Raw genomic sequence first — 26,231 nt, 5'->3', positions numbered from 1 at the left:
GTGGGCTGAGCGCACCCTACTGGCCCCACTAACACCACTTCCAACAGCAACCTTAGTTTTTTCCAGGAGGTCTCCCATCCAGGTACTGGTCAGGCTCACACCCGCTGAGCTTCAGTGAGCTGCCAGTTGTGATTTGCAGGGTTATATGGCTGCTGGCATATTCACTGGCATAATCACAGCCATAGATGTTAATGTGCACTGAGAAACAGGTTACACACCTGCTAAACCACTGGGTCAATGGAAACCAAAAGAGTACATTTGTTTGGTTCACCACTACAACCAAGTCTAAAAAAAGTCTGAAAAAAGGGGATCTAATTGGTTCAAATTGTTGTCATTCATTATTGACCATTTAGAGCCCTAGGAGACATCACTGCCTCTGTAACATGACTCAGGAAAAAAAAACAAAACCTCAGCAACCGGTTTGTTTACTTAGCAACCAGGGGTCATCTATTGTCAACAACTCACTGCTGCTGATAAGCTGGCAGTGAAAAGCAACTAAAACTCCTCAAGCACTGCCAAGAGGATTAGTTCAAGTTCAAGTTTATTTGTCATTCCAGCCATATACAAGTATACAATGGAACAAAATATCATTCTTCCTGGTCCATGGTGCACATTCAGGCAGGACAGACAGGAGACTGACATAGACATTGTAGACAGGATACACATAGTGCAAAGTGCAGATAGTGCAAATTACAAGGCAATACATAATACAATACAAACAATGTTGGGGGGGGATTATATAGTAATATAGCAATAACTATTATAGCTTTTAATATTTTTAAATAATAATTCTGGGTACTGTATGTGAACATTATTATTCCAGGTGCTGTATTCACAGAAATTGTTGATTTTTTTAAATTTTACAATTTGTCTCAATGTTTTATCCAAGCTAGAACACATATGATAGCATGTACAATAATTTTTAGCTGTCTGACAAGGCTACAACTTGAAAAGTTGATCCTTTGAGAGAAAAAAAATGTTTTTTGTTTTTTTTTCATCCTGCATATTTCTGCCTGGTGAAAGAACACAATAAGTCATACAGTATAAGAAACCTAAGTCTGTATAGTTCTACTGTATAATTACATTTTGTAATTGCAGAGTTATTATAAACTGTTTGAGGGGACATCATTCCAGGTGGAAATTGACTATTTGGCTGGAGATCTTGCTGGGCTAAACTAAATTGTATCTTTAAACACAAAAACTGAAATGAAAAAAAAATGGATCCAGAAAAAGCATTTGACAGGGTATTACAGCCTTTTGTATTTGAAACTTGTAGGGAATTTGGTTTTCACAGTGGTTTTATTGCTTGGCTACATGCAATGTAAAACCAACCAAATGCACAGGAACAGGCTCATGGTATTCTGTCAGAGAGATTTAATTCATACAGGGGAACAAGACGAGGAGATGCTTGTCACCACTGATTTATGCTCTCAGAGAATAAGACAACAGGAGGATACAGAGGGAGGTGATATAGCAGGAGAGCACACAATCAGGCTCTTTATAAAGATAATGTTATTATAAGTAATAGGTTTATTCCATGCTGAAAAAAAGAAGAAAGAGAACACAACGTTTCGGCCGTGGAGCCTTCTTCAGGTGTGAGAGAGACAAGGCAGTAGGCAAAGGAAATGTAGCGGGAGAAAAAAGGCTGGGAGGGAGGAGGAGTGAGAGGCGGGAGAAGGGGACAGAAAGAGAGGCCAATCAAGAGTTGTGAAGTCAGAATAGGTTTAGAGAGGTGTGAAATTAGACTTCCAATAAATGTAGAAAATTTAAAAGAACAGTAGTCTGTCGTTAAGAGAAGGGAGAAGGTGTGATCCTAGCTGCAGAATCATTTTGGTTTCGGTAGTCTTTCTGATGTATGAGTTCGGAAAACTGTCTTTGAGAACACAGACGGAGAGATTAGAGTGGTCGTGGCCGTCAGAGGTGAAATGAGAAACAATGGGCTTGGAGAGATCTTTAATCTTCACAGCAAACAGGCCATACAGTATTGAAAAAAAAAGAACAATCTGCCAACCAACTAAAACGCACTCATATTCATTTTCAAGTTTTGGCTTCTTGTTCGCTTACATCGACTAGTGAGCAGGAAGGGCCAGTTTTATATCACAATCCTCGCAAACTCTTGCTCTCGCCAGGGGTGAGACCAGCAGATTCTCGTCTTCCTTCACCAACATGGCAACCATGCAGTACTTTCACTTAGTTCATGATTTGGAACTGAAATTTGCAGAATTTTGCAATACTACTTTGATACCAAGAGTTAAAACCCTGTCTGAGAGCTTGGGACATCTGAGTGAGGTGTGGTTCAATATTGCAGATGGGGTCATGATTTTGATTAGGAGCAAGTGGGAATTAAATAGAAAGAAAAGTTCCACTCAGTGCTCTATATTCAGACACATCTTTCTACAGTCTTCTTCATCCCACTGTGTCTCACCTTCCCCGTAATAAAACTGTAATGAGAAATGTAAGATGCCTGATCTTGTAAGAAAAGCTTCCCCTCTCATTTCCTTGTCTCGCAGGTTTAAACTACAAGCCAAATATTATAAATTTGGGAGCACAAACAGTTGGAAGAATTGTAAAGAAAACCTGGCATATTGTAAACATTTTTTGTTATGAAAGATTCTTGAAGAAATATTAAAAAAAATCCTCATCAGGAGTCCTTTTCCTTTTGGGACAAACACCAGATGAACGGCCTTCAGAGGCTGAAAGATACTTGTTTAGAACTGTCAGAACTGCAGCCATGAAAACGATCACTAGAAACTGGTTAAAGCTGGACAGACCTTGTGTTCAAATTAAGATGGACTCTATGAATGAAATCTCATGAAGAATATTACCCACAGAATTATAAATCAATCACAACATATACATGTGTAAAAAAGATGGCCAAAACGGGAAAGATTGCATGTCCAGTCCCTCAGTAATGAGATATTAACAAAGAGCAATAGTCAGAAACAAGAACTTGTATAAAAGTGCCCCCCTTCTTTTTGTTCTTTACTTCACATATATTTCTTTTCTAATGCATGTGAACAGGGAATATTGTGTGTCTCAGGATATCTAAATAAAACAATAAAATACAAAGAAATCGCCAGTGTTCACTTACTTCAGTGTTGTTAATTTACAGATGGGATCCCTCAGAGCTGCAGACAGCAGTTTCACTCCTGAATCCCTCAGGTTATTGTAACTCAGATCCAGCTCTCTCAGACTGGAGTGTTGAGACTGAAGAGCAGAGGCCAGATCTTCACAACATCTCTCTGTTAGTTCACAATCCCTCATCCTGCAGACAAAGAGACAGAAGCACAGCTGAACATCTGCACAGCTTATCCACATCTTTCTTTCCAAGTCTTCACTACACCATCCAGCTCAGCAGTAATATACAACTTCATGTCATTATCCATCTCAGAGTGTCCATGGATGAGGATGATAACAGCTGCTCCAAAATTTGGGTTCCAGAAGGAAGAAGAAAAATGAGAAGAAAATGTCAGGAAGGGAGACACTGAGAAATAGGGAGACACATGGGGATACAATGAAAAGGGAAACAGAAAGAAAGACTTTAAACCATAATAAAAATTGATTCACATTTATCATTATATTTTATTATTATGGCATCTTCTTATAGTTATTTTTAGTTATAGTGTATAATGATTATAGTTATAGTGATTAATGGTTTATTAATCACAATGTAAATTACCAACACTGGAGTAAGTGAACTGTAGATTTTATTATTGTTGTTTGTAGATACTGTATGTTGAGAAAAACAACATTCCAATTTAAAGAAAAAAAAAACAACCAGGGTTTTAAGCATAACAACACATAACATAAAAATAATAAACAATAATAATGTGAAGCCGTAAACAGCATACACACTCACAACCGCTATATACTGTACAAATCCCACTAAAAAGAAAAAAGAAAACGATAATGAAACTAAACAAACCCCATCCCTCCCAAAAAGGGACTGCACACCTTGCACACATACAGTACAGTACAGTACTCTCACACGTAACATAGTCAAAACACACCGACACCTTCACATAATAATCTCTACAGTTTAACTGGAGGCACCAGTTATAAAAAAATCAAAAATAAGAAACAATAACGTGACCCTGCCTAACATAGGAATTGCATGACTTTAAAAGATTAGTTTGGTTAAAAAAACTAATCTTTTTATGCGCACAAAAACAGGTGATTTTTCTTCCTCGTGATCAGCTTGGAAACTAACGCTGTAAATTACTTTTTAATCAAACGTTTAAAACACTTGAATTTCATAAACACAAAGAAAAAAAACATATTATACTATTTTCCTATGGTACGAAGCAGATCAGTAGGTCTTTTTTTTCCAATCAGAGACTGGGAAAATAGCTCCCCACCCACTGCGCTGCATCAGAGAAGCGGCGGCACTGAGAGAGGGAGGAGGCGCGGAGCTCTGTAATACAGAATGAGCCGTCTGCAGCCTGGAACGCTTAAGACAGATCGCATCTGCCTGTAAAACTTAGGTTTTCAAATTAAGCAACGTAAATCATTTCCTTTGACTTCCAGTCCTTTAATTATCATTAAGGATAGCTACTTTCTCACCAATTATATTTATTTTTTAAAGCATTGTTAAACAAAGCAGCAGCTTATTGTACTTCCTCATGACATGACATGTGGAAAGATTATAGATTTTAATCGCCTTTTGGTTTTTATTAATTTTAGCAAAGTGTCATCAAAACAAATACCACAAAACTATTCTCGATTGTATTTCTGAATGTTATGTCTAACTTAGTTCAATATTTGAAATACAAGTCATTGTTCAAATGTACGTTAAATCCGAGTATTGGAAAATATGTTCAATACAGAATTAGTAAAGAAAAATATATAAGGATAAAATATATTTTAAAATATTTTGCTATCAACAATTAATAACAGTCTTAACTGTTTATAACAATTAAATGTATTAACTAAGGAATAGGGTGGCAGTGTTTAGCATGCTTTTGGTAAGTTGTTTCATAAATACAACAGTTGCACCAGATGTCTCAGTGACTTTCAAAATTAAATGATGCATGCAAATCTGTGAACTAGAAAGATAACTAAGCTATCCATCCATTTCTAATGGTGGCACAGTGGTTAGCATTGCTATCCTACAGTGCTGGGGCCCCAGGTTCAATTCCTGGGGTACAGTATGTGTGGAGTTTGCATGTTCTCTCTGGGTTCATGTGGGTTTTCTCCAAGTACTCTACAGGTACCTACATACTGGTAGGGTTAGTTGGCTTATGGGAATACTGGCCCTCGTGTGAGTGTCTGAGTGTGTGTTTCTGTCTGTTTGTCCACCCTGTTATGTATTCTCTGTATGCTGCCTTGCATCTGTTGCTTGCTGGGATAGGCTCCAGCTCCTATGGAACTAAAGGAATTGTGTAAAAATACACAATGATTAAACCCACTATAAGATGGCAGGATCTCACTGAGGATAAACGTTTTTATAGTGCTGGTTTAACAAAACAGCTTTTCCACCTCTTTAAACAAATTGCCTCTAAATATAAATATCTTCAGATGCTGGCTCAGCATCAGTTATGTTTGCCCATTCCTTCAATTTATGTGCATCCAAAACACAGTTGAACACTAGCAATTTCACAAAATCTAAAATACAATCCTCATTTCAGTATCTATATAAACATTCAACAGTGGATATTCAGTGAGTCTGTTAACTTTATCATCTTCCTCTGCAGTCTGTAACATCCCCTGTCCATTTGTCAAAAGCATGCCTAACCCTCTAAGGAAGTGTCCTTGTTATCAGTGTATTCCTCAACTTTCCCCAAATTATCTTTTTCCTACCTACATCTCTAGTCTTAACATGCTTTATGAGAACTGACTTTTAACCTGTGCCTTTTCATCTACTACATGGTAACAAACAATCTTTGTCTAAGTTTACTGTACCTGCCATTTTTTTGCAGCCTGCAGATAACACTTTCAGTTATTCTAGATGAAACCTTTTCTACTACTTTGAGAAACTGAAAATCCCATTGTAATATCCCTGTCTCAACTCCTCTTCATTCTTCATTTCAACAATACTGTTTCTACAGGAAGTTTCAGGTCCACATTCCAGCTTCTCGGTTGTTCATTTATTTCTTCCTCACTGTTCAAAGCTCCTCTTACTTTCTTAACTCTACCGCTAGTAGATCTTTTGTCCATACATCCTCCCCTGCTTCTTTTTCAACCTTTTCATCCTTTTCCTTCAGTGTCTGCAACCTGGCATCTTATATTCTAACCATACCTTGAATATCCATATACCTTGCATTCATTTCTAATATACCTGTATGCTGTTATTTTGCATATGTTGTTTTTTTTGCAAGAGCTCTTCAGACACGCTGTTACTAGGAAATAACTCCTAATGCTTTGTACCCTGCAATAACTCAGCCTAACTTATATCCTCAAAAACTGCTTGTATTAATTGGTTTAAATCACAAACATCATATGTAAATACCGGCCATGTAGCATTAAAAAAAGCTGCATTGTGGAACATCACACTGATTTAGTTGATTTTAAAGGGAACTAGAGAAACTAAAAGGGCTTCTTTTTCTAGAATTGATGACTGTACATCTTGTTCACTGGGGTAAAGTAAACCCACACCAAGCAATCTCCAATATGTTCAGAATTTGACAACCAGAATCTTGACCAGGTCGCAAACAAGCAATCACATCACACCTGTCTTCAAGTCCTTGCACTGGCTTCCTATCAGGTTTTGAGTCAACTTCAAAATCCTCATCCTCATTCAGTACCTGTCTGGCTTATTACCTGTCTACTCCCCACCTTGCAACCTTTGTCCCTCTGACTCTGGTCTTCTAGCTGACCTCAAGAACATCTACATTCTGTGGGTGACAGGGCCTTCTGTAGCTACACCCCAGGGCTCTGGATTTGTATATCCAATGATATCAGAGTCACTCACCCTGGGTGCATTTAAATCTAGCCTCAAAACCTTTCTTTTTAGAAAGGCTGTTTTTTCGTGTCTGTATCTGCTTCATTTTCTAACTTTGGTAGCACTTCTAACTGCTTGTCTTTCTTAAATGTATTTACTTTGTAATTTGTGGTCCTCATAACTGTTTTTACACCTGCTATATTGTTTTGAGATACTTGGATATGTGCTATATTAAATAAAGTTTCTTGTTATTGTTATAGAGAAACATGATCAGATTTTCCCTGGTTCAGAAAAAAACAGGGTCTAAACTATACTGGTTTGTCACTCACACCCTGTTTGCTAAATGACTTTGCATACTGATCTGATCAATCTTACTGTACATATTTTCTGAGCTTTCCCCATCCTGTTAGATTTATAATTATAATCTCCTTCTCAAAAAGATTATTTTTTAAATATCTGTTTTCACTGTTACCATCTACCACCAACACAGTGACAAAATATATACTGATCTTAACTTGACAGCTGCCGAGTCCTAAATTCATCCTGCTACCAACATTGAATAAAAAATCTTTAGATTTCTATATTTATTTCTTTATTTAGTGGTTTCATTAGTAACAGGCTAAATTACTTTCTTTGGAAAATGTCTTTTATGTGTTGCAAAAAAAAGCTGACTTGCTTTAACACAATATATTTACAAAACATTTCCCCTCACGATCTACCTGAATGCTCAACTATTTGAGAAGCCTTCCATGAAACTATGTTTGCTACTAATTCATATACTGTAAGGCTTTCTGATAAAATTACTGTTTTTCATATGTGTTAATTTTCTGACTCTTTCTGACCCATCAAACCTTCATTCTCACCCTGCCAGAAATGCACCTGATTATTCAAGCCCCTCACTCTCTGCCAAATCTGCTTCAGGTTCACATGTTCTTTGTAATACATGGCTTTCTGTGATTTGTTGTATATCTTGCAAGTGTCCCTGCATCCCTCTTCTGCACTATGTCTGGTCATGACTTTTGTCTGTTTGCTTATTTCAAAGTAACACCATGTAGCTTATTAAATATAGGAGTTAAGTTTGCTGCTCCCTTGCCAGTCTCTCTCTCCCTCATCTTAGTGGTGTTGGACACAGAGAGGCCATTCCATTTGGTTCAGATTTAAAGTGTTTTTCTATCTTATAGAGTTTCCTGATATGGAACAACTCCCAAGGCTGAAATTCTCCATCCATCCTAATAAAAGGCGCCTTACTGTCTGGGAGATTCCTTGGGAGAGTCTCATCCCAGATTGTTTAAAACCCTAATGTCAGAGAGCATGGTTACTTATCCTCCACCTCAATCAACCAATCAGGAACTGGCAGGGCAGGGTAACCCCACGTGGGTCTCGAATGCCTGCAAAACGTTCAACCAATGAACAACCATAGTTCCTCCAGGAAGGGGCCCCTCCAGGGAATTCTCAGACTCAGGTCGGACAATCACATAACGGCCAGTGTGTCCGAGTGCCAGGACTTTACTTTGTTCTAAGAGTCGAGATCGGAGGTCGCCTGCGCGTAACCGAAGGATCCGCCTGAGGTTAGCCCAGCAGAAAGCCTCATGAACCGCTGGTACCCCACCGTGAATGCTCGCCTGATCAACGAGTGAACTACGGTCGGAACTGTCGACAGCTGAATCTCAGTATTCAGGACTAGCACTACAAATGGAATGACCGGTCTTCTTCCCGTATAAAAAGTGTGACATGCTCGCACTCGCAGTCACTTTTCATGTGCACAAACTCTGGTAGTTAAGCCAGGACTAACTAGCCGGTCTTCAGAGAGCCCACTGCCAGTGCACCGCAGCAGGAATCTCTCCCTCCTTCTCCCACACCTCACACCAGGACTGCCTGGCACCAGGCCAGAGGATGCCGATTGGACGCAGCAATAGCCTGTCGGTGTTCCTTTGCGTCTGCGGGAGATCTGAATCCACATCAACTGGATGAGTGCTCAACATTCTGCATTATAGCTTGAGAATTCAATTGTTACCTCAACCCCAGTTGATATCAGTTTAATTCCTATGATTGACATACTTGCTTTTGAATATCTAGTGTAGAAGTTGTAATCAAAGCTCATTAATGAAACAGTATAAATGACTGGTATACTGAATGTATGTCTCTTGATTTGTTACTCTTCGTGATTGATTTTATACCTTATGCATTCTGCTAACCCTCACTCTTAAGATCTTTTATGTTTATATGCACATTTTATATATTAATAATGTATTCGCGTGTATTAGTATCTGTGTGTTTGTTGCTGAGTTATTCCGCAAAGAATCATTTTGTGACTTACTGCTACAATTAATAATTGTCCCAGTAAATGCACAAAACCCCTACAACCAGCTCCATTTCTAAAACTTTTTTCCATGTGCATTTTTGTATTTATATACATCTCTAACACTTAAATGTCCTAAATTTTCATTTGTCTTAATTTTTTAGACTGAAATTTAGTTTGAGCCTTAAAAAGTTTAAGGTTTCTCTATCTTTTTTTTCTTGTTCTACAGAGCACTTTAATTATGAAGTTTCCAGCATGTTTACATTAATCTATGTACATTTTAAACTGTTATTACTCATTACCGAATTATTGCATTATGGCTTAATTCACCCTTTCCTGAAATTCTATGGCAAGCAGTGCTGGTGCTGTCTCTGGTGCAATCTTTTGCAGCTGAAATTTCACTGTTTAAAAGAATAAGAAATTAGATTGCTCAGAAATCCAATCACTAATTCCCACGGTTCTCAAACTGTGGTACACGTACCACTGCTGGTATGTGACATGCCCCCAGGTGGTACGCCAGATGACCCTGTAAATTTGTTGTATGCACTGACAAATTGGGTCAGGTTTTAATATTTTCTATTTTAATAAAAAGAGTGTCAAATACCCAGCCTACGTACTACGATACAGTTCGTGCTTGTACTTGAGTGCTACTATGTGATTCTATACCATTGTATCGGAACGCATGTTATGAACGTAAGTGACCACTTGTATTTAAAAAAGTTATCTTCAGCAAATAGGGGAGATAGGAGAATGTGCGTGATTTTGGAACAATGCCAATCTTGTGAGCACAGGAAAGCGTAATAGATAACAGTAAAATATTTAAGGACTGTTCTAGGTTAATTTGAGAAAAATACACTGTGTTTCGCTCCCATGCGCATGAAATAAAAACTTCTTTTAACTTCTGAGACCGACTCCTGAAACAGAAAAGGGGGAAATGCAAGCTTGCGGATTGCTAAAGCAGGTAAGCCCCACACTATTGGTGAAGAACTTTGTTTACTGTTGGCAAAAGAGCTGACAAATATTATGTGTGGAGATAAAGCTGCTAAACAGCTCAACCTGCTGCCCCTTTCGAATGACACTGTCACTCGTTGAATTATTGATATGGCAGATGATCTCAAAAGTATGCTGATAGAGGTGAGCAAATGCTTTTCAATGCAATTAGATGAGTCTGTAGATGCCATTGATTTGGCCAATTTCCTCGTTTACATTAGATATGATTTTTAAGGCACGTTCCATTTCCGTTCCGTAAGCCGCTACCAACAAAAACTACAGGAGAGCACATATTTCAGCTTTTGATTGAATTATTCGAAGAGAATGGCATCGACTTAAAAAATGCGTCGGAGTTTGTACAGACGGTACTAGAGTGATGACAGGCAGACACAGCGGTGTAGTTGCACGAAATTAGAGAGAGAGGGTGTTCCAGATATGAAGTGGACGCACTGCAGCATCCACTGCGAGGCCTTGGCTGTCAAGAAAATGCCAGAGGATTTAAAAACTGTTCGACTCTGCTGTCAAAGTTGTGAATTGTATCAAGGCTCAACCAAGGAATTCACATCTGCTTTGCTCCACTAAACAGGCTCATCCCTCTCACTTAAATGGTAAGTCCTCAGTGCTATTTTTATTATATGTGTATATAAGTGTGTGCGCGCATGCGTGCTCATGTTGGTCACTGAGATTTTCTGTGGTTCCTATGAGAAGAAGACATAGTAGTCACAGTAGGTGGTACTTGGATGCTTTGGTTTGATCAGGGGTGGTACTTGGTCCAAAATGTTTGAGAACCACTAACTTACTCTATGTTCTATATAACACAAAGTAATTGCTCTCTGAAAATGCTATTTTTCTTGTTTGTTTTTGAGACCTTGATCGATACTGATTTACAATGTCAAAACCCATTTATTTTCTATTGGTACAGATGCAGCCATTCAAAGTGCGCGGCACAGACACGTACCGCTGGTAATTGGCTACGCCATCGTGCGTCATACCGCAGTACGTGAATGGTTGACCGACAGGGGCACTCGTAGTGTGTTGGTCGGTCGTAGAAAGATTTAAATGTCTTTACTGTGCCTGTTTTAGTATTGAATATTTATATGGAATTTTACCACTGAAGGGAAATCTTAGTAGCTGAGCATAAAAAGAATAGGAGCATAACGCGTGTGAAGGCCATAAACAATATTAATTTTGGAACATTAACATACAGTATTAGAGTATATGGCTGGTCTCAGTACTTTTAAGCATCGAAGTCTATTATATAATTATATTAATGTACTACAACACAATAGTACACGCTGTACAATGCCTGTTGATACTGTTTGTGTAGGGCTGTTTCAGCACTCCTCATGCGACCTTGCAGGTGGTACTGTGGTCTAGGTGCTTGACTTATAAACCACAGGTTGGGTGTTCTCCAGATGGAGCCACAACTTTTCTTTTAACAAACATTTCTTTAAAAAAAAATTAGCAATGTTATGGACAATTAATTGACTTTTTATATTTCTAAATATCACAACATGTTCGAATTTAAGTCATTTTTTAATAACAATGAATAGTTGTAAATTGTAAATACAACGTTTACATTGGTGTTATTAATTTTTTCACTTGAGTGTATGGACGATTGTCAGCTGTCACTGAGAGCAGACCCCCCCTCTTAGGCTGTGCAAACGATCTTTTAGATTTTTATAGAGAAATGGAGGCTGTACAGTATGCGTTACAATATAAACATTTACTGTCAAACTTTAAATCAGCAATTGATTTAAAGACGATCTGTCAAAGCAATGAAACCTATTACTTGATTCTTATGGATGCCCGGTCCCACCAGGGATTTAAAAAAAAACATGCAATCGCGTATCTAAAGAAATAACAGTATAACTATGTTCATGCACAAACAGTAGCATGTTACATTATTAGTTTGGGCGTCTCCTCTTGCCAGAAAGTTCTAAATTGCATTTTGAGTGCAGTTTCTGACTTTTTTTTAATTACAACCCATAAATAAAGCTGATACTGTTTAGACTTTTAATTATTTTAAACTGTATTACAGCAGCACAATGCACAATGCAACGTAAATCGCTACCTTTGTCTTCTGCGTAATAATGTTCACCTCTCTGTCCAGCAAATGTATTAATGGTTTTTAATTACCATACTTTTATGGTACATGACTTTGCTAAAATGTTTTTAAAAATAAAAACGATTACAAACGCCAGCAGGGAGAGAGAGACACACACACACAGTTTTTCATTGTCAAAAAGTAATTGTTTTTTACTTTGTCAGCACCCAGACAAACGCAAACGCATTTTTAATAAAATGCTTTTATTCATTCTTAATCAGACTCACATTCCCGAATGCCCCACGCCCCGCTCAACAATCGTAGGAAGAACACGAAACAGCCTGTTAATAAAATTGTTGCAATTTTGTTCGGTCAGTTCTTCCTCCCAGAATTTGATCGCATTGATCAGTTCTTGCTTTGTGCTGGGTTTAGCAGTTTTCCGAACATAGTCTTTCAGCGAATGCCAAACCATCTCTATCGGATTTAAATCTGGGGATTGGGCTGGAGTTTTCACCCAGTTCACTCCTGCTATAAGCCTCGCCCTTGCTGCTGTGTGTTTTGGATCGTTGTCTTGAAAGAGACAGTGCCTTGATCCAAAGTGCTCCCTGATATATGGGGTGGCATGCTGTTTCACCACGACTTCCTCGAAGAATTCACGATCCATAATTCCTTTGAAAATAATACGTGGTCCCGGGCCTCTTCTAGATATACCCCTCCAGACGTGACCCTTCAGTGGATGTTTGGGCTTTGGCTTGTCCACATATCTCCCCTTTTTACAAAATGACATTGTTGAAAACGTGTCTCTACCTACTGCGACTCGAACATGGAATGGTTAAAGATGGCGACAAGTTAGGCACCCAGAGGTGGGGGGTGCGTCTTTCCGCCTCCATAACATTAGCAAGTTAAAAAAAAATTGCGTCGTAAAGCCGGGCGTAACAATTGTTTCCTTTTTCTGATCACTCACTGTTTGGATACTCATCTCACCTGCCCTGTTCTTTGTTTCCTTGTTATTTGCTGATTATGCCTGCTGGGATTCACTCCTGCCCTCACACCTAAAGAAGACTATTTTACATTTCTATGTGCGGTCCATAGTGCAATTAACCCTTGCTAATACATTTGCGGACTTTTGAAAGTCTGTGCTGTCCTTTGAAAGCGAGATGATCTGTGGTTCTTAGACAAAACAAGGCTTGCCAGATAATGTGAAAAAGACACAAATCGAAACCTGTTTTTATAGCTTTTAAAGTCATGCAATGTGTAAGCAGGAACACATCATTATATCTTATATATGAAAAATACATAATATAGCTCCCAAACAAACGCAAACGTGTTTTTAATAAAATGTTTTTATTCATTCATAATCTAACTCGCATAACTCACATTCCCGAGTGCCCCCCACCCTGTCTAACAATTGTAGGAAGACTAAGGAAGGACTAAGGAAGTTGTCATCTGTTGTTGAAGCTCTGTGAGCTCGGTGACTTTGAGACCACTTGTTATCCCAAGTTATTTGAATCACCACAATTCAAATAGAGAAAAAAGAGCTGACTGACAAGATTTAAGATGTGGCTGTCAATGTTAGATTAAAAAAAACACATTGCCCGAAGTTAGTTACATTGCTTGAAAAATAATTTTATTTAGAGAGACTGGATAAGTAATTTAAGTGTTTTTTTAACTTCCTGAAAAACAAGTAATAATTTAACAATATGTGCAAATGATATGTCACTGTTGTGAATGTCTGTAGAGTGTATTTTATTTGCCTGTCTTGACTGGTGGAGCTCATCCAGCTGTGTCTGGATATCTTGGTCAAATATTTGGCTAGTGTGTATTGTCTGTTTAGGGTTCTGTAGCATTCCACATGGCTGGACAGCTTGTTCCCCCCTCCCGCCCCTCTCTGTGTACAGTAGATCCTCCTGTCCTGACTGGTGGAGCTCATACAGCTGTGTCTGGAAAGAATCAGCTTGTGAGCACTCTGTGATTAAATTAATTCTCATTATATTATCATTCCCACTGTGCATAACAAGGAAGATTAATAAACACAGGGTTGTTTAATGACAATCTATTGTATATCTCATGGCTAAATAGTCAAGTCTAGCCAAAAGAGAAAACATCGACTTGAAACCCAAGCGAAAGTATTAATGGTTTTTAATTACCATACTTTTATGGTACATGACTTTGCTAAAATGTGTTTAAAAATAAAAAAGACTGCAATTGGCACGCCTGTAGCTTTTTCACGAAACCTCCTAGGGTAACGAAATTCTTGTGTTGTACAGCTTTTCAGCTAAATATACAGTATTTATCGCTTACGCCTGAAATTGGAGCTGCTCACTTCGCGGTTAATAGCGACTAATAAGCAGTGAAAACATTTGTCTGTCTTTCTGTGGGGAGAGGGGAATCTGATCTGATCTGCAATCACTGGAAGACTCGCCCCCTTCTACTTTGAAAATACCTGTGAAACTGGTTTAATTCGTCACAGCCAGCACTCCCGCAGAGAGTGATGAAAACCGTGCTGCGACCTCCTATTTGGCATTTTAGTTATGGAGGCGGAAAGACGCACGCCCCACCTCTAAGTGCCTGACTTGTCGCCATCTTTAACCATTCTGTGTTCGAGTCGTAGTAGGTAGGGACACGTACAAAAAAAAGTTCATTCCAGCTACAATACATATATATTTTTGTGGTAAGAGGGAGCAAAACACCAGTATTTACTCCTAATAATTAGTGTACGAATTAGTGTAGTGTGTTAAAGTTGAAATTCTGAGCCTAATTATAAAGTTAAAATCTCGACAAACGAAGCAATGTAGGAAATGCGCACACAGAAATACACAAAATAATCCATTCTGACATCTCAAATCAGTTTCGATCAAGGTCTCCAAAACGAACAAGAAAAAGAGCATTTTCAGATAGCAATTACGCCGTGTTTATGTAGAATAAGTGATTAGATTTATGAGCAATCTAATTTCTTATTCGTTTAAAACAGTGAAACAGCTGCAAAAGATCAAGGTAGCGATTTACGTTGCATTGTGCATTGTGCTGCTGTAATACAGTTTAAAATACTGTATTTTTTTAAAAAAGTGTTTAAAAGTCTAAACAGTATCAGCTTTATTTATGGGTTTGTGTTTGTGCATGAACATAGTTACAGTTTACTGTTATTTCTTTAGATACGCAATTGCATGTTTTTTTTTAAATCCCTGGCAGGATCAGGCGTAAGAATGAGTCCATAAGAATCAAGTAGTACGCTGGGCAAACGTCCCGAGATCGAATTCTTCCGCGACGGGGGTACCTTTAAAGCGGAGACGACGGCACCGAAAATTTTTGGCGCGCCCTCTCTTTAAAGCCCTGGCCAAATACGAAGACAGTACGTACAGTTATAATTCAAACGGAATTAAAAACTACACATCCCAGTTACCATGGTGGTGCTTGTGATCATTGCATTTAACCAACGAAACAGGGCGAAAAATCAGTCACATGACTTTGAGGCAGAGTTTCGAAAGCTTAACCTATCAGCAACAAAGCGAAATTTACACGATAGGCTACCTCAAACTGTCAGTTACACGACTGTGTATGTCGCTTAAGCCACTCCTATTTGGCATTTTAGTTATGGAGGCGAGAAGACGCCCCCCCCCCCCCCCCTCTGGGTGTCTGATTTGCCGCCATGTTTAACCGTCCGTGTCCGAATCGCAGTAGCTACGCGTACGAAATAAAGTTCATCCCAGCTACAAAACATATATATTTTTGTGGTAAGAGGGCGCAAAACATCAGTATTTACTGCTATTAATTACTATACGATTTATAGTTGAAATCTGAACCTAGATATAAAGTTAGATATAAAGTTAAAATCTCGACAAAGCAATGTAGGAAATACAGAGAAAAGAAATCCTTTCTGACATCTAAAATCAGTTTCGATCAAGGTCTCTAAAACGAACAAGAAAAAGAGGATTTTCGGAGGGCAATTACGCTGTGTTTATATAGGATAAGTGATCTATGAGCAATCTAATTTCTTGTTCGTTTAAAACAGTGAAATGTCAGCTGCAAAAGATCGCACCAGAAACAGCACTCTCTCTGCCTGTCATAGACGTTCAGGAAAGGCTGAATGAAGTCATGTCAAGAACAATAATTCGGTGATCAATAATAACAGTTGTAGGACAAGAAACAAAAGATAATGAAAACTTCTTTAGGCTAAAACTCAAGTTCATTCTACAAATTAAGGCAAATGAAAATTCAGGATGTTAAAGTGCTAGAGGTGTAAAAAATACAAAAATGCACATGAGTAAAAAGTTTTAGAAATGGAGCAGGTGTTGCTTTGAAATAAGCAAACAGAAAAAAAGCCATGACTAAAGTGCAGAAGAGGGATGCAGGAACACTTGCTTAGATATACAAAAAGGTGTATGTTACAAAAGAACATGCAAACATGTTCATCATGTACATCAATTTCCCTTCACGATCAATAAAGTCTTATCTATAAACATGAAACAGAGTGAGGAATCAGAAAATTAGCATGCATAAAAAACAGCAATTCTGTCAATAAGCCCTAAAAGAATTAATAGCAACCATGGTTTCATGGAGGGCTTCTCAGATAGTTGGGCATTCAGGTAGATTGCCAGGTGAAAGGATTTGTAAACATACTTTGTTAAAGCAAGTCAGTTTTTTCTGCAACACATAAAATACATTTTTCCAAGAAAGTTTAGCCTTTGTCACTAATGAAACCACTAAATAAAGACATAAATATAGAAATCTTAAGATTTTGTTATTCAATGTTGGTAGCAGGATGAACTGTGCTAAGTGTATATTTTGTCGCAGCTTTGCTGCAAGATGTTAACAGTGAAAAAAGGTATTTAGAAATGAGTTATTTCAAGAAGAAAATGTTCAGAATAATTGCAAATCTAGCAGGATAGAGAAAGCACAGAAAACAGGCAGTTAGATTGATCAGATTAGTATGAAAAGTTATTTAGCAAAGGGAATGAGAAGAGTGACAAACTAGTATGCTTTAGATCTTTTTATCTGGACCAGGGAAAACTGATCATGTTTCTCTATAACAATAATAAAAAACTTTATTTTATATATCACCTTTAAAAGTGGCATCTCAAAGCAATACAGTAGATATAAAAACAGATAAAAGGACCACAGATTACAAAGTAAATACATATAAGAAAGACAAGCAGTTAGAGGTGCTACCAAAATTAGAAAATGAAGCAGATACAGACACTAAGTCTTCTGAAAAGAAAGGTTCTGAGGTTAGATTTAAATGCACTCAGGGTACGTGACTGATATCACTGGGAATACAAATTGAGAGCTCTGGGGTGCAGCTAGAGAAGACCCTGTCACCCACAGAATGTAGATGTTCTTGAGGACAGCTAGAAGACCAGAGTCAGATGGACAAAGGTGGGGAGTAGACAGATAATAAGCCATATACTGTAGGTACTGAATGAGGATGAGGATTTTGAAGTTGACTCGAAACCTGATAGGTAACCAATGCAAGGACTTGAAAACAGGTGTAATGCATCCCTGATAGGATTCTTGCTGTCATATTCTGAACATATTGAAGATTGCTCAGTGTGGATTTAATTTCCCCAGTGAACAGGATGTGCATTTATTAATTCTAGAAAAAAAAGCCTTTCTTGATTTCTCTAGTTCTTAGTTTCTCTAGTTCCCTTTAAAATAAACTATTATTCCACAATGCAGAGTATTATATGGACAGTATTTACACATGATATTTGTGATTTAAAGAAATGAACACAAGCAGCTTTTCGAGATTTAAGTGTTGGCTGAGTTATTGCAGGATAAAAAACTAGAGATGTTGGTAAGAAGATAATTTTGGGATAGCTGAGGAATACACTGATAACAAGAACACTTCCTAATGGGGTTAGGCATACTTTTGATGAAGATGATGAAGTTAACAGACTGTATGTTTACATAGATACTGAAATGAGGATTGTATTTTAGATTTTGTGTAGTTGCTAGCATTGAACTGTGTGTTGGATGCACATGAATTGAAGGAATGGGCAAACATCGCTGATGCGGATCCACAGAGCCAGCATATTAAGATGTTTATAATTAGAGGCAATTTGTTTAAATAACTAGGTATGGATACTGATGTGCAAGAGAGGTGGAAAGGCTGTTTACTTAAGCCAGGACTATAAAATATTTTATTCTCAGTGAGATGCTGCCATTTCATAGTGGGTTTCTAACACTGTGTATAGTTCAATCCACACAGTGCCTTTACTTCCATCCATTTCTAATCTCTTTATCCAGTACAGAGGATTTGGAGCCTATCCCAGTAAGCAACGGACACAAGGCAGAATACACCCTGGACATAGCGCCAGTCCATCACAGGACAGACAGACACAAACACACACACACCAGGGCCAGTTTTCCCATAAACCAATTAACTTACCAGTATGTTTTGGAGTGCGAGAGGGAGTCATATCACACATATGGAGAAAAACCATGTAACCCAGAGAGAACATGCAAACCCCACACACACAGGATGGGACCTGGGACCCCAGTGCTCCAAGATAGCAATGCTAACCACTTTGCCACCATTATAAATGGATGGATATCTTAGTTATCTTTCTAGTTCACAGGTTTGCATGCAAAATTTAATTTTGAAAGCCACTGAGACATCAGGTACTACTGTTGTATTTATGAAAAAGAAACAAAACAAAAAGCATACTAACAACTGTGCCATCCTACTCTTTAGTTAATACAATTTATTATTTATAAACAGTTAACATTGTTAGCAAAATATTTTGAATTATATTTAACCCTATTTTTTCTTTAGTTTGTATTTAACTTATTATATGATAGTCAGATTTAATGTATATTTGAACAATGAAAATATATTTTTACAAGATGCGGGGGAAAGTGCAACAAATTATTACAGTGCTAAATTTAATATTGATTGCTAATAGTTTATGCTAACACCTAACTTTCTTAATTAGATGTATTTAAAACAGTGAACTAAGTGTAACATACCATTCAGAAATACAATCGAGAATAGTTTTGTGGTGTTTGTATGGATGAAACGTTTCTAAAATGTATAACGTAACAAAATTAAAGACGATTAAAATCTGTAATCTTTCCACTTGTAATGTCATTAGACAGAACAAGACGTTTCTGCTTTGTCTAAGGATGGTATCAAAAAGTAGTCTAAGTGGTGAGAAAGCTGTGCTTAATGATAATTAAGTGACTTAAAAGTAAAAAGAGATGGTTCATATTGCTTGATTAATTTTAAAAACTAAGTTATAAATGCAGACGCGATCGCTGCCATAAGCGCTCCAGGCAGTAGAACGTTCGTTCTGTACTGCTGCGCTCCGCGCCTCCTCCCTCTCTCGGTGCCGCGCCACTCTCTGACGGAGCGCAGTGGGCGGTACGCTATTTTCAGAGCCTCTGATTGGGAAAAAAAGACCTGCTGATCAGTTTCACACACCAGGAAGAGAAAAGAATGGGATTTTTTCTCTTCGAAACGTGTGTTGTCTTTATGAAATTCGTGTATTTTAAACGTTTAATTAAGAAGTAAAAACCTTACAGCGTACACAAAGATTCTGAGCTGATCACGAGGAAGAAAAATCACCCATTTTTCGCGCATAAAAAGTGGTTTTTAACTCTCGAAACCTGTTTTTATATGTTTTAAAGTCGTGCAATGTCTATGTTAAGCCGGAACACATCATTATATCTCATTTTTTATTTTAATTTTTTTTAAATCGTTTGCCCAGCCTAAATAAGAACGGCTCTTTATTAAGATACACAACAGATATAAAGACTCGGAAATGTGTTATATAGCGTTTGATATCGTTATATCGTTCCCTCGATATAACTTTTTTTCCAACTGATGGCCCCTCCCGGGCTCTTTAACAAAGTGTTATCACACTTAAATAATTTAAACGAATACCTCTCCCACGTATTTATACGTTTTTTTGTACTTCGGAGATAACTTCGGAGGTATCAGACAGTACGCCGTCTTGTACTCTACCATTTCTGTCAATTAGCTTAAGTGTGTGTTAAATCCAGTCGAGTCTGTTCCTTCTGTAGCCTTGTGTGAATTTATGTAGTTTTCATATGCATTTTTTGTTGTTTTAGTACAGTATGTGAATATAATGTTATTATTAATACATTCAGGTGAAATACAAGTTATATTGTAGTTCAACCAAGGTAAATAAACATAGCAGAAGGGCTTTAGTAGCTTGATGCTAGCTACATTAAGTGACACCAGCTTGGCAGCACCTTTCAAAATAAAAATACCCTAACCCTGCTTTAGGGAAAAAAAATCCTGCACCAGATAAAGTCACATTTATAGCACAACAACAATTTGTACATCCTTAAAACTGGGTGGAATGTGATACAGAGACGCACAGGTAATAGGAAATTGCCGTTCTTCATTATTTTATTTCTTTCTTGCAATCTCTTTGGTGTTTTTATATCACTTTCTTCTTGCAAACTGACACAGAGCTGTGCTCTTCTAGACAGGAAAAAGTCTAATTCCTGAGAAAACAAAAAATTGTGCCTCTCCAAAAGTAGCTCAAATCTATTCTACAGACCCACAGCTAATAGAAAATCACTATGGTTTTGTCAGATAAGCGTCTTTGCAAATGTTGCTGGGGTTTATAAGACCACTTGCTGTTTCCAGACTGGGACCATGCAGTGATGGACAGGGAGTGGTCTCACTCCCCTCCCGACCAAACCAAAATTTGTGCCTCTCCAAAAGTAGCTCAAATCTATTCTACAGACCCATAGCTAATAGAAAATCACCTTGGTTTTGTCAGATAAGTGTCTCTGTCAAAACTGCTGAGGTATGTAGAGCACCTCCTATTACTAGACTGGGACCATGCAGTGATGAGCAAGGTGTGGTCTCACTCCTGTCATGACCAAAGAAAAATGTGTGCCTCTTCAAAAATACCTTAAACTTATTCTACAGACCCACAGCTAATAGAAAATCACCTTGTTTTTGTCACATAGGGTCTCTGTCACAACTGCTGGGGTTGATAAGACCACCCAGACTGGGACCATGTAGTGATGCACAGGGAGTGGTCTCACTCCCCTCCCAAACAAACAAATAATTGTGCCTCTCCAAAAGTAGCTCAGATCTATTCTACAGACCCTCACCTAATAGTACATAACCCTGGTTTTGTAATATAAGTGTCTTTGCTAAAGTTGACTTTACCTGGTCCAGGATTTTTTTTTCTAAAGCAGGGTTTAGGCTTTCATTTCATTTTGAAAGGTGCTGCCAAGCTAGTGTCACTTAATGTAGCTAGCAGTACATTACAATTTGGCAGTACTGCTACATTAGCAGTAGGCTGCAGTATGTGTCCCAAAAGCCTAATATACTCACAGATTGATTCAGGTCTGTTTCAGGTGGAGGCACTGCCAAATTAAAAGTATCATTTTGTTATGCCACATTAAGAACATTTACATCGGTCACATTAAGAACCTAGGTGATCCCATGTATTATATACTGTATGAATTTAATGTTTTACCTCTGGTTATGGTTTCACTTCTGTGTTGATATTCAGGTACACTTTCACTGCTATAGCACCTGAACCTTTCTGACTCCCATGTTGAGTCTCTTGATCCACCTCTTCTCTAACCTTATTCTGACCTTCTGCAGCCCTGCTGTTGTGTTTAGGGTGAGTTATGTCAGTAAGAAGAGAATTGTACCCAGTGCACTTTCTGCTGGGCCAGAGCCAACTCCTCTTCTTCAAGAGCAGGATAAACACAGTCTCAGGCGGAGGGTCTGTAGAGGGAGTGAGAGTTTGAGGGGTTGGTGAAGAGCAGGATCTCACTAGAATTCCTCTAGTAAAACTGTGGAGATACTGTAATTGTTTGGGGTGCTATACTGTAAGGGTTCTAGTGAATACAAGCTATATTTTAGTTCAATCAGGTTAAATAAACATGTACTGTGCTCATTGAACTTGAGGGGGTCCGTGGCTACGTGTCCCTAGAGTAAAAAGCTGGAGAGCGAGAATCACGACAGCACTATGGAGAGATCCAGAGTGTACGGATCAACTAGTGAGCTTGGAGGTGTGGGTGAGTTTAAATTCAATAGACGGGGGAAAAAGGGAGAGATTATCAGGAAAAAATAGGAACAGAAGGGACTGGATTAGGATTGGTAAAATGTCTGGAGAGGATGAACATAGTGCAAGGCATCCACATTAATTCTCAAAGAAAAACACTCAGGATGTGCGGTTGTGTTCCCGCTGCTGTTGTGTTCAGGGTGAGTTATGTTAGTAAGAAGAGAATTGTACCCAGTGCACTTTCTGCTGGGCCAGACCCAGCTCCTCTTCTACAAGAGCAGGATTAACAGAGTTTCAGGTGGAGGGTCTGTAGAGGAGGAGAGTGTTTGAGGGGTTGGTGAAGAGCAGGATGTCTCTAGAATTCCTCCAGTAAAACTGTAGACTCTTGTCTGAAGGTGTTGGTGTGTTTTGACTATGTTACATGTGGGAGTCTGTGTAGAGGGTCTTTCATGTGTAAAACGTGTGCAGTGTTGTGTAGTTTTGCGAGGGATGAGATTTGTTTAGTTTCATGATCAATTTCTTTATTTTTTTAAATATCTACAAACATCAAAATCTCCAGTCCACTTACTCCAGTATTGGTCATTTACATTTGGGATTAATAAACCATTTGAAGAAAAACAACAACACTGTAACTAACTAAAATAACTATAAGAAGATGACATCAAAATAAAATATAATAATACATGTGAAGCAATTTTTATTATGGTTAAAAGTCAAAGTCTTTCTATTTCTGTTTCCCATTTCCAGTCACTGTAGCTCCGTGTGTCTCCCTGTTTCCCACTGTCTCCCTTCCTGAGAATTTCTTCTCATCTTTCTTCTTCCTCCTGGAACCCAAATTTTGAAGCAGGTGTTATCTTCATCATCCTCATCCGTGGACACTCTTGAGATGGATAATGACATGATGTTGTACTGTATATTACTGCTGAGCTGGGTGTTGTAGCGAAGACTTGGAAAGAAAGATGTGGATGAGCTGTGCAGATGTTCAGCTGTGCTCCTGGCTTTTTCTCTGCAGGATGTCATGGTGTGAACTAACAGAGAGATGTTGTGAAGATCTGGCCTCTGTTCTTCAGTCTCAACACTCCAGTCTGAGAGAGCTGGATCTGAGTGGCAATAACCTGGGGGATTCAGGAGTGAAACTGCTGTCTGCAGCTTTGAGGGATCCCAACTGTAAATTAACAACACTGAGGTAAGTGAACACTGGTGATTTCTTTGTTTTTTATTGTTTATGTAGATATTCTGAAACGCACAACATTCACTTTTTCACATGCATCAGAAAGTAACACATAGGAAGTACAAAACAAGAAAGAAAGAGGGCATACAGAAAGACAAAAAACTGTTAGGTAACTTTATACAAGTTCTTGTCTCTGGCTTCTTTGTTAACATCTCATTCCCGAGAGACTCGACATGCAAGCTTTCCCACTTTGCCCATCTTTTTACACATGTGTTTATGCTGTTATGTTGTTGATTTAGAATTCTGTGGGTAACATTGTCTATGAGATTTCATTCATGTATTTGAACACAAGGTCAGTCCAGCTTTAATCAGTTTCTAGTGATTTATTTCATGGCTGCCGTCTTGACAGTTCTGAACAAGTATCTTTCTGCCTTTGAAGGCAGCTCATCGTGTTTGTCCCAGAAGAAAAAAGACTCCTAATAAGGATTGTTGTATATTTTTCAAGATTTTGAAGACTTGGCCAACCCACATTTCTCATTTGTATCTTACTCTTAACTCTTGTATTCCTTCTGTATTTTCTAATTTTCTGTATACATCTGAAAGTATGTAGCTGTGGAAGTGAGTTAGGTATGCAAACTTTATCAATATGTTAATATCGTATTTTAGTCTCATTTAATTCTTCTCAGCTTTGAATTTCCCCAGTGTTTTCTCCTCTTTCTCTGTGCTTTAACCTTGCCTGTCTGACAACGTCTTGCACTGATCCCTGTGCTCTGAACCCTGCATGTTAAACGACTCTGCCTGGTGCTTTAATCAGTTCCTCTCAGCTCAACCCTTCCATTTCGATCTCGTCTCTAGTTTCACTTTCTCCTGCCTGCCCTGCTTGCTTCCAGCAGAGCCCACACCTGGATTCAGTCTCCAGGTTACTGCTTCCATCAGCTCAGTGCAGGAGACATCACACTGGGGCCCTGGGTTCAATTCCAGACCTGGGTTGCTATCTGTATGGAGTTTGTATGTTCTCCCCATGTTTGTGTGGTGTTCCAGTTTTCTCCTACAGTTCATAAACATGCTGGCAGGTTAATAGACTTGTGGGAAAGCTGGCACTGGTATGAGTGTGTGCTCTTTGATAGACTGGCATCCTGTCCAGGGTTCAATCCTGCCTTGTGTCCAGTGCTTCCTGGGACAGGCTCTAGGTAACTGTGACCCTGAATTGGATAATTGTTTATTAAAAGTGATGTTGATGGTATTCAAATGCTGCACGACCACTTTGTCAATTAGCTGACAGTATAAACATATCCCTGTAATGACAATTAAAGTCAAATTTCAGGGCAAACTTCAGTCTAGATTTATTTGGGAGGGAAGAAAACCTCAGGTAAAACCTACAGCACTCAAACACTCCCAGATCTACAGTCTAACTTCTGTGCAGCTCAGCTTAAAGCTTCAACAACCTGAGTGACTGCTCCCCAGCAAAATGGTGAAGAGGTATTCATCTCACTTAAAACATTATGTTTTACACCTAGTATAACTCAAAGCATTATGAACATAATTAAATTTTGCAATTTAAATACATTAATCACTTAGAAAAACTCAAGAAAGGAATAGTTGTTTTGAGGGTTGAGAGAAATAGCATGGCACCCTGACTTTAAACCACACGAAATAGACAGACGTTTTAGAAATGGTCATTGAGGGGCATAAGACAGAAACAAGGAGGAAGACAGAAATCCTGGAAGTACATTCATTCTTGTTGTCCCAATCCTTCCCAAGAGCAAGGGAGAAATTAATTTCCAGTTTTTTAAGTTTTGCTTCATGTCAGAATAATGTCAGATTCTGTCTGCACTGCTTCTCGGAGGTTACTACTAATGTAGGATCTAAATGATGGAAACAATGATTTAGATGAGCTGTGCAGATGTTCAGCTGTGAGCCTGTCTATTTGTCTGCAAGATGAGTGAGTGTGGACTTACAGAGAGATGTTGTGAAGATCTGGCCTCTGTTGTTCAGTTTAACACTCCAGTCTGAGAAAACTCTATCTGAGTGACAATAACCTGGGGAATTCAGGAGTGAAACTGTTGTCTACCACTCTAAGGAATCGCAACTGTAAATTAACAGAACTGTGGTAAGTGAACACTGGTGATTTTTGTTTTTTTTATGTGCTAATGCTGAGACACAACATTTGCTTTTTCACATGCATCAAAAAATTAACACCTAGGAAGTACAAAACGAGAAAGAAGGTGGGCATATAGAAAGATAAAAAACTGCTACGTGATTTTATACAAGTTGTTGTGTGTGGTTTCTTTGTTAACATCTCATTACATATTAACATGACATATTAGACATCTCAACATGCAATCTTTCCCACTTTACCCATCTTTTTTACACATACTGTATATAGTGATGCAGCCATTTAAAATGCACACTGTACACTGTAGTAAAACAAGGAATCACCTTGTAAAACTGCCAGGTGGAGCTAATAAAGCTTAACGTCTTATGTACAGCATTTGAGCTGTCACCAGAAAACACACGGTTTCGAATCCCGATCACTGCTGAAGGACAGTCTTTTTCCAATTAAGAATTTAAGTTGTATACTCTTTAGATTTTTAATAATTTTAAACTGTGTATTACAGCATGTTAATTATTAAACATTAAAAAGTTGGTATATTTTATAAAAGCAAGATTACTCAGTTGGACAAAAGTACACAATCTTCCACCTGCATCATAAATATTTTAATTATGCAGAAATATTTTATGCATCAAAGTCTTTCCGAAGATATTACTAATAGTATTAATAATGAATGACCTTGGACAAGCTGTAAATTCAATGTATTACCGTGGTAATTACACGTATTACA

At 38.2% G+C, this 26,231-nt stretch overlaps 2 protein-coding genes across 20 annotated transcripts in view; one reads left to right on the top strand and one right to left on the bottom strand.

Annotated features, from left to right (window-relative positions):
• LOC148647098 (ribonuclease inhibitor-like) overlaps window positions 1–5,799 on the bottom strand; it is a 465,740-nt gene extending 459,941 nt beyond the window's left edge. For all 3 annotated transcript variants that reach the window (XM_088609322.1, XM_088609323.1, XM_088609324.1), the window contains exons 1-2: window positions 5,735–5,799; window positions 3,092–3,265 (exon numbers count right to left, since the gene is read on the bottom strand). In XM_088609322.1, the coding sequence (XP_088465448.1) occupies window positions 3,092–3,264 (173 nt within the window). In that variant the 5' untranslated portion in view covers window position 3,265; window positions 5,735–5,799. The remainder of the gene's footprint in view (window positions 1–3,091; window positions 3,266–5,734) is intronic.
• The window catches only part of LOC148647083 (NACHT, LRR and PYD domains-containing protein 3-like), a 1,669,284-nt gene that overhangs the window by 427,312 nt on the left and 1,215,741 nt on the right, over window positions 1–26,231 (top strand). For all 17 annotated transcript variants that reach the window (XM_088609309.1, XM_088609304.1, XM_088609298.1 and 14 more), the window contains exon 2: window positions 23,230–23,403. In XM_088609309.1, the coding sequence (XP_088465435.1) occupies window positions 23,231–23,403 (173 nt within the window). In that variant the 5' untranslated portion in view covers window position 23,230. The remainder of the gene's footprint in view (window positions 1–23,229; window positions 23,404–26,231) is intronic.

Source organism: Lepisosteus platostomus, chromosome 16 (genome assembly GCF_059453375.1).
Source record: "Lepisosteus platostomus isolate fLepPlt1 chromosome 16, fLepPlt1.hap1, whole genome shotgun sequence".
Lineage (NCBI taxonomy): Eukaryota > Metazoa > Chordata > Actinopteri > Semionotiformes > Lepisosteidae > Lepisosteus > Lepisosteus platostomus.
Note: the sequence above shows the minus strand (reverse complement) of the source record. Positions and strands in the feature narration are given on the sequence as shown.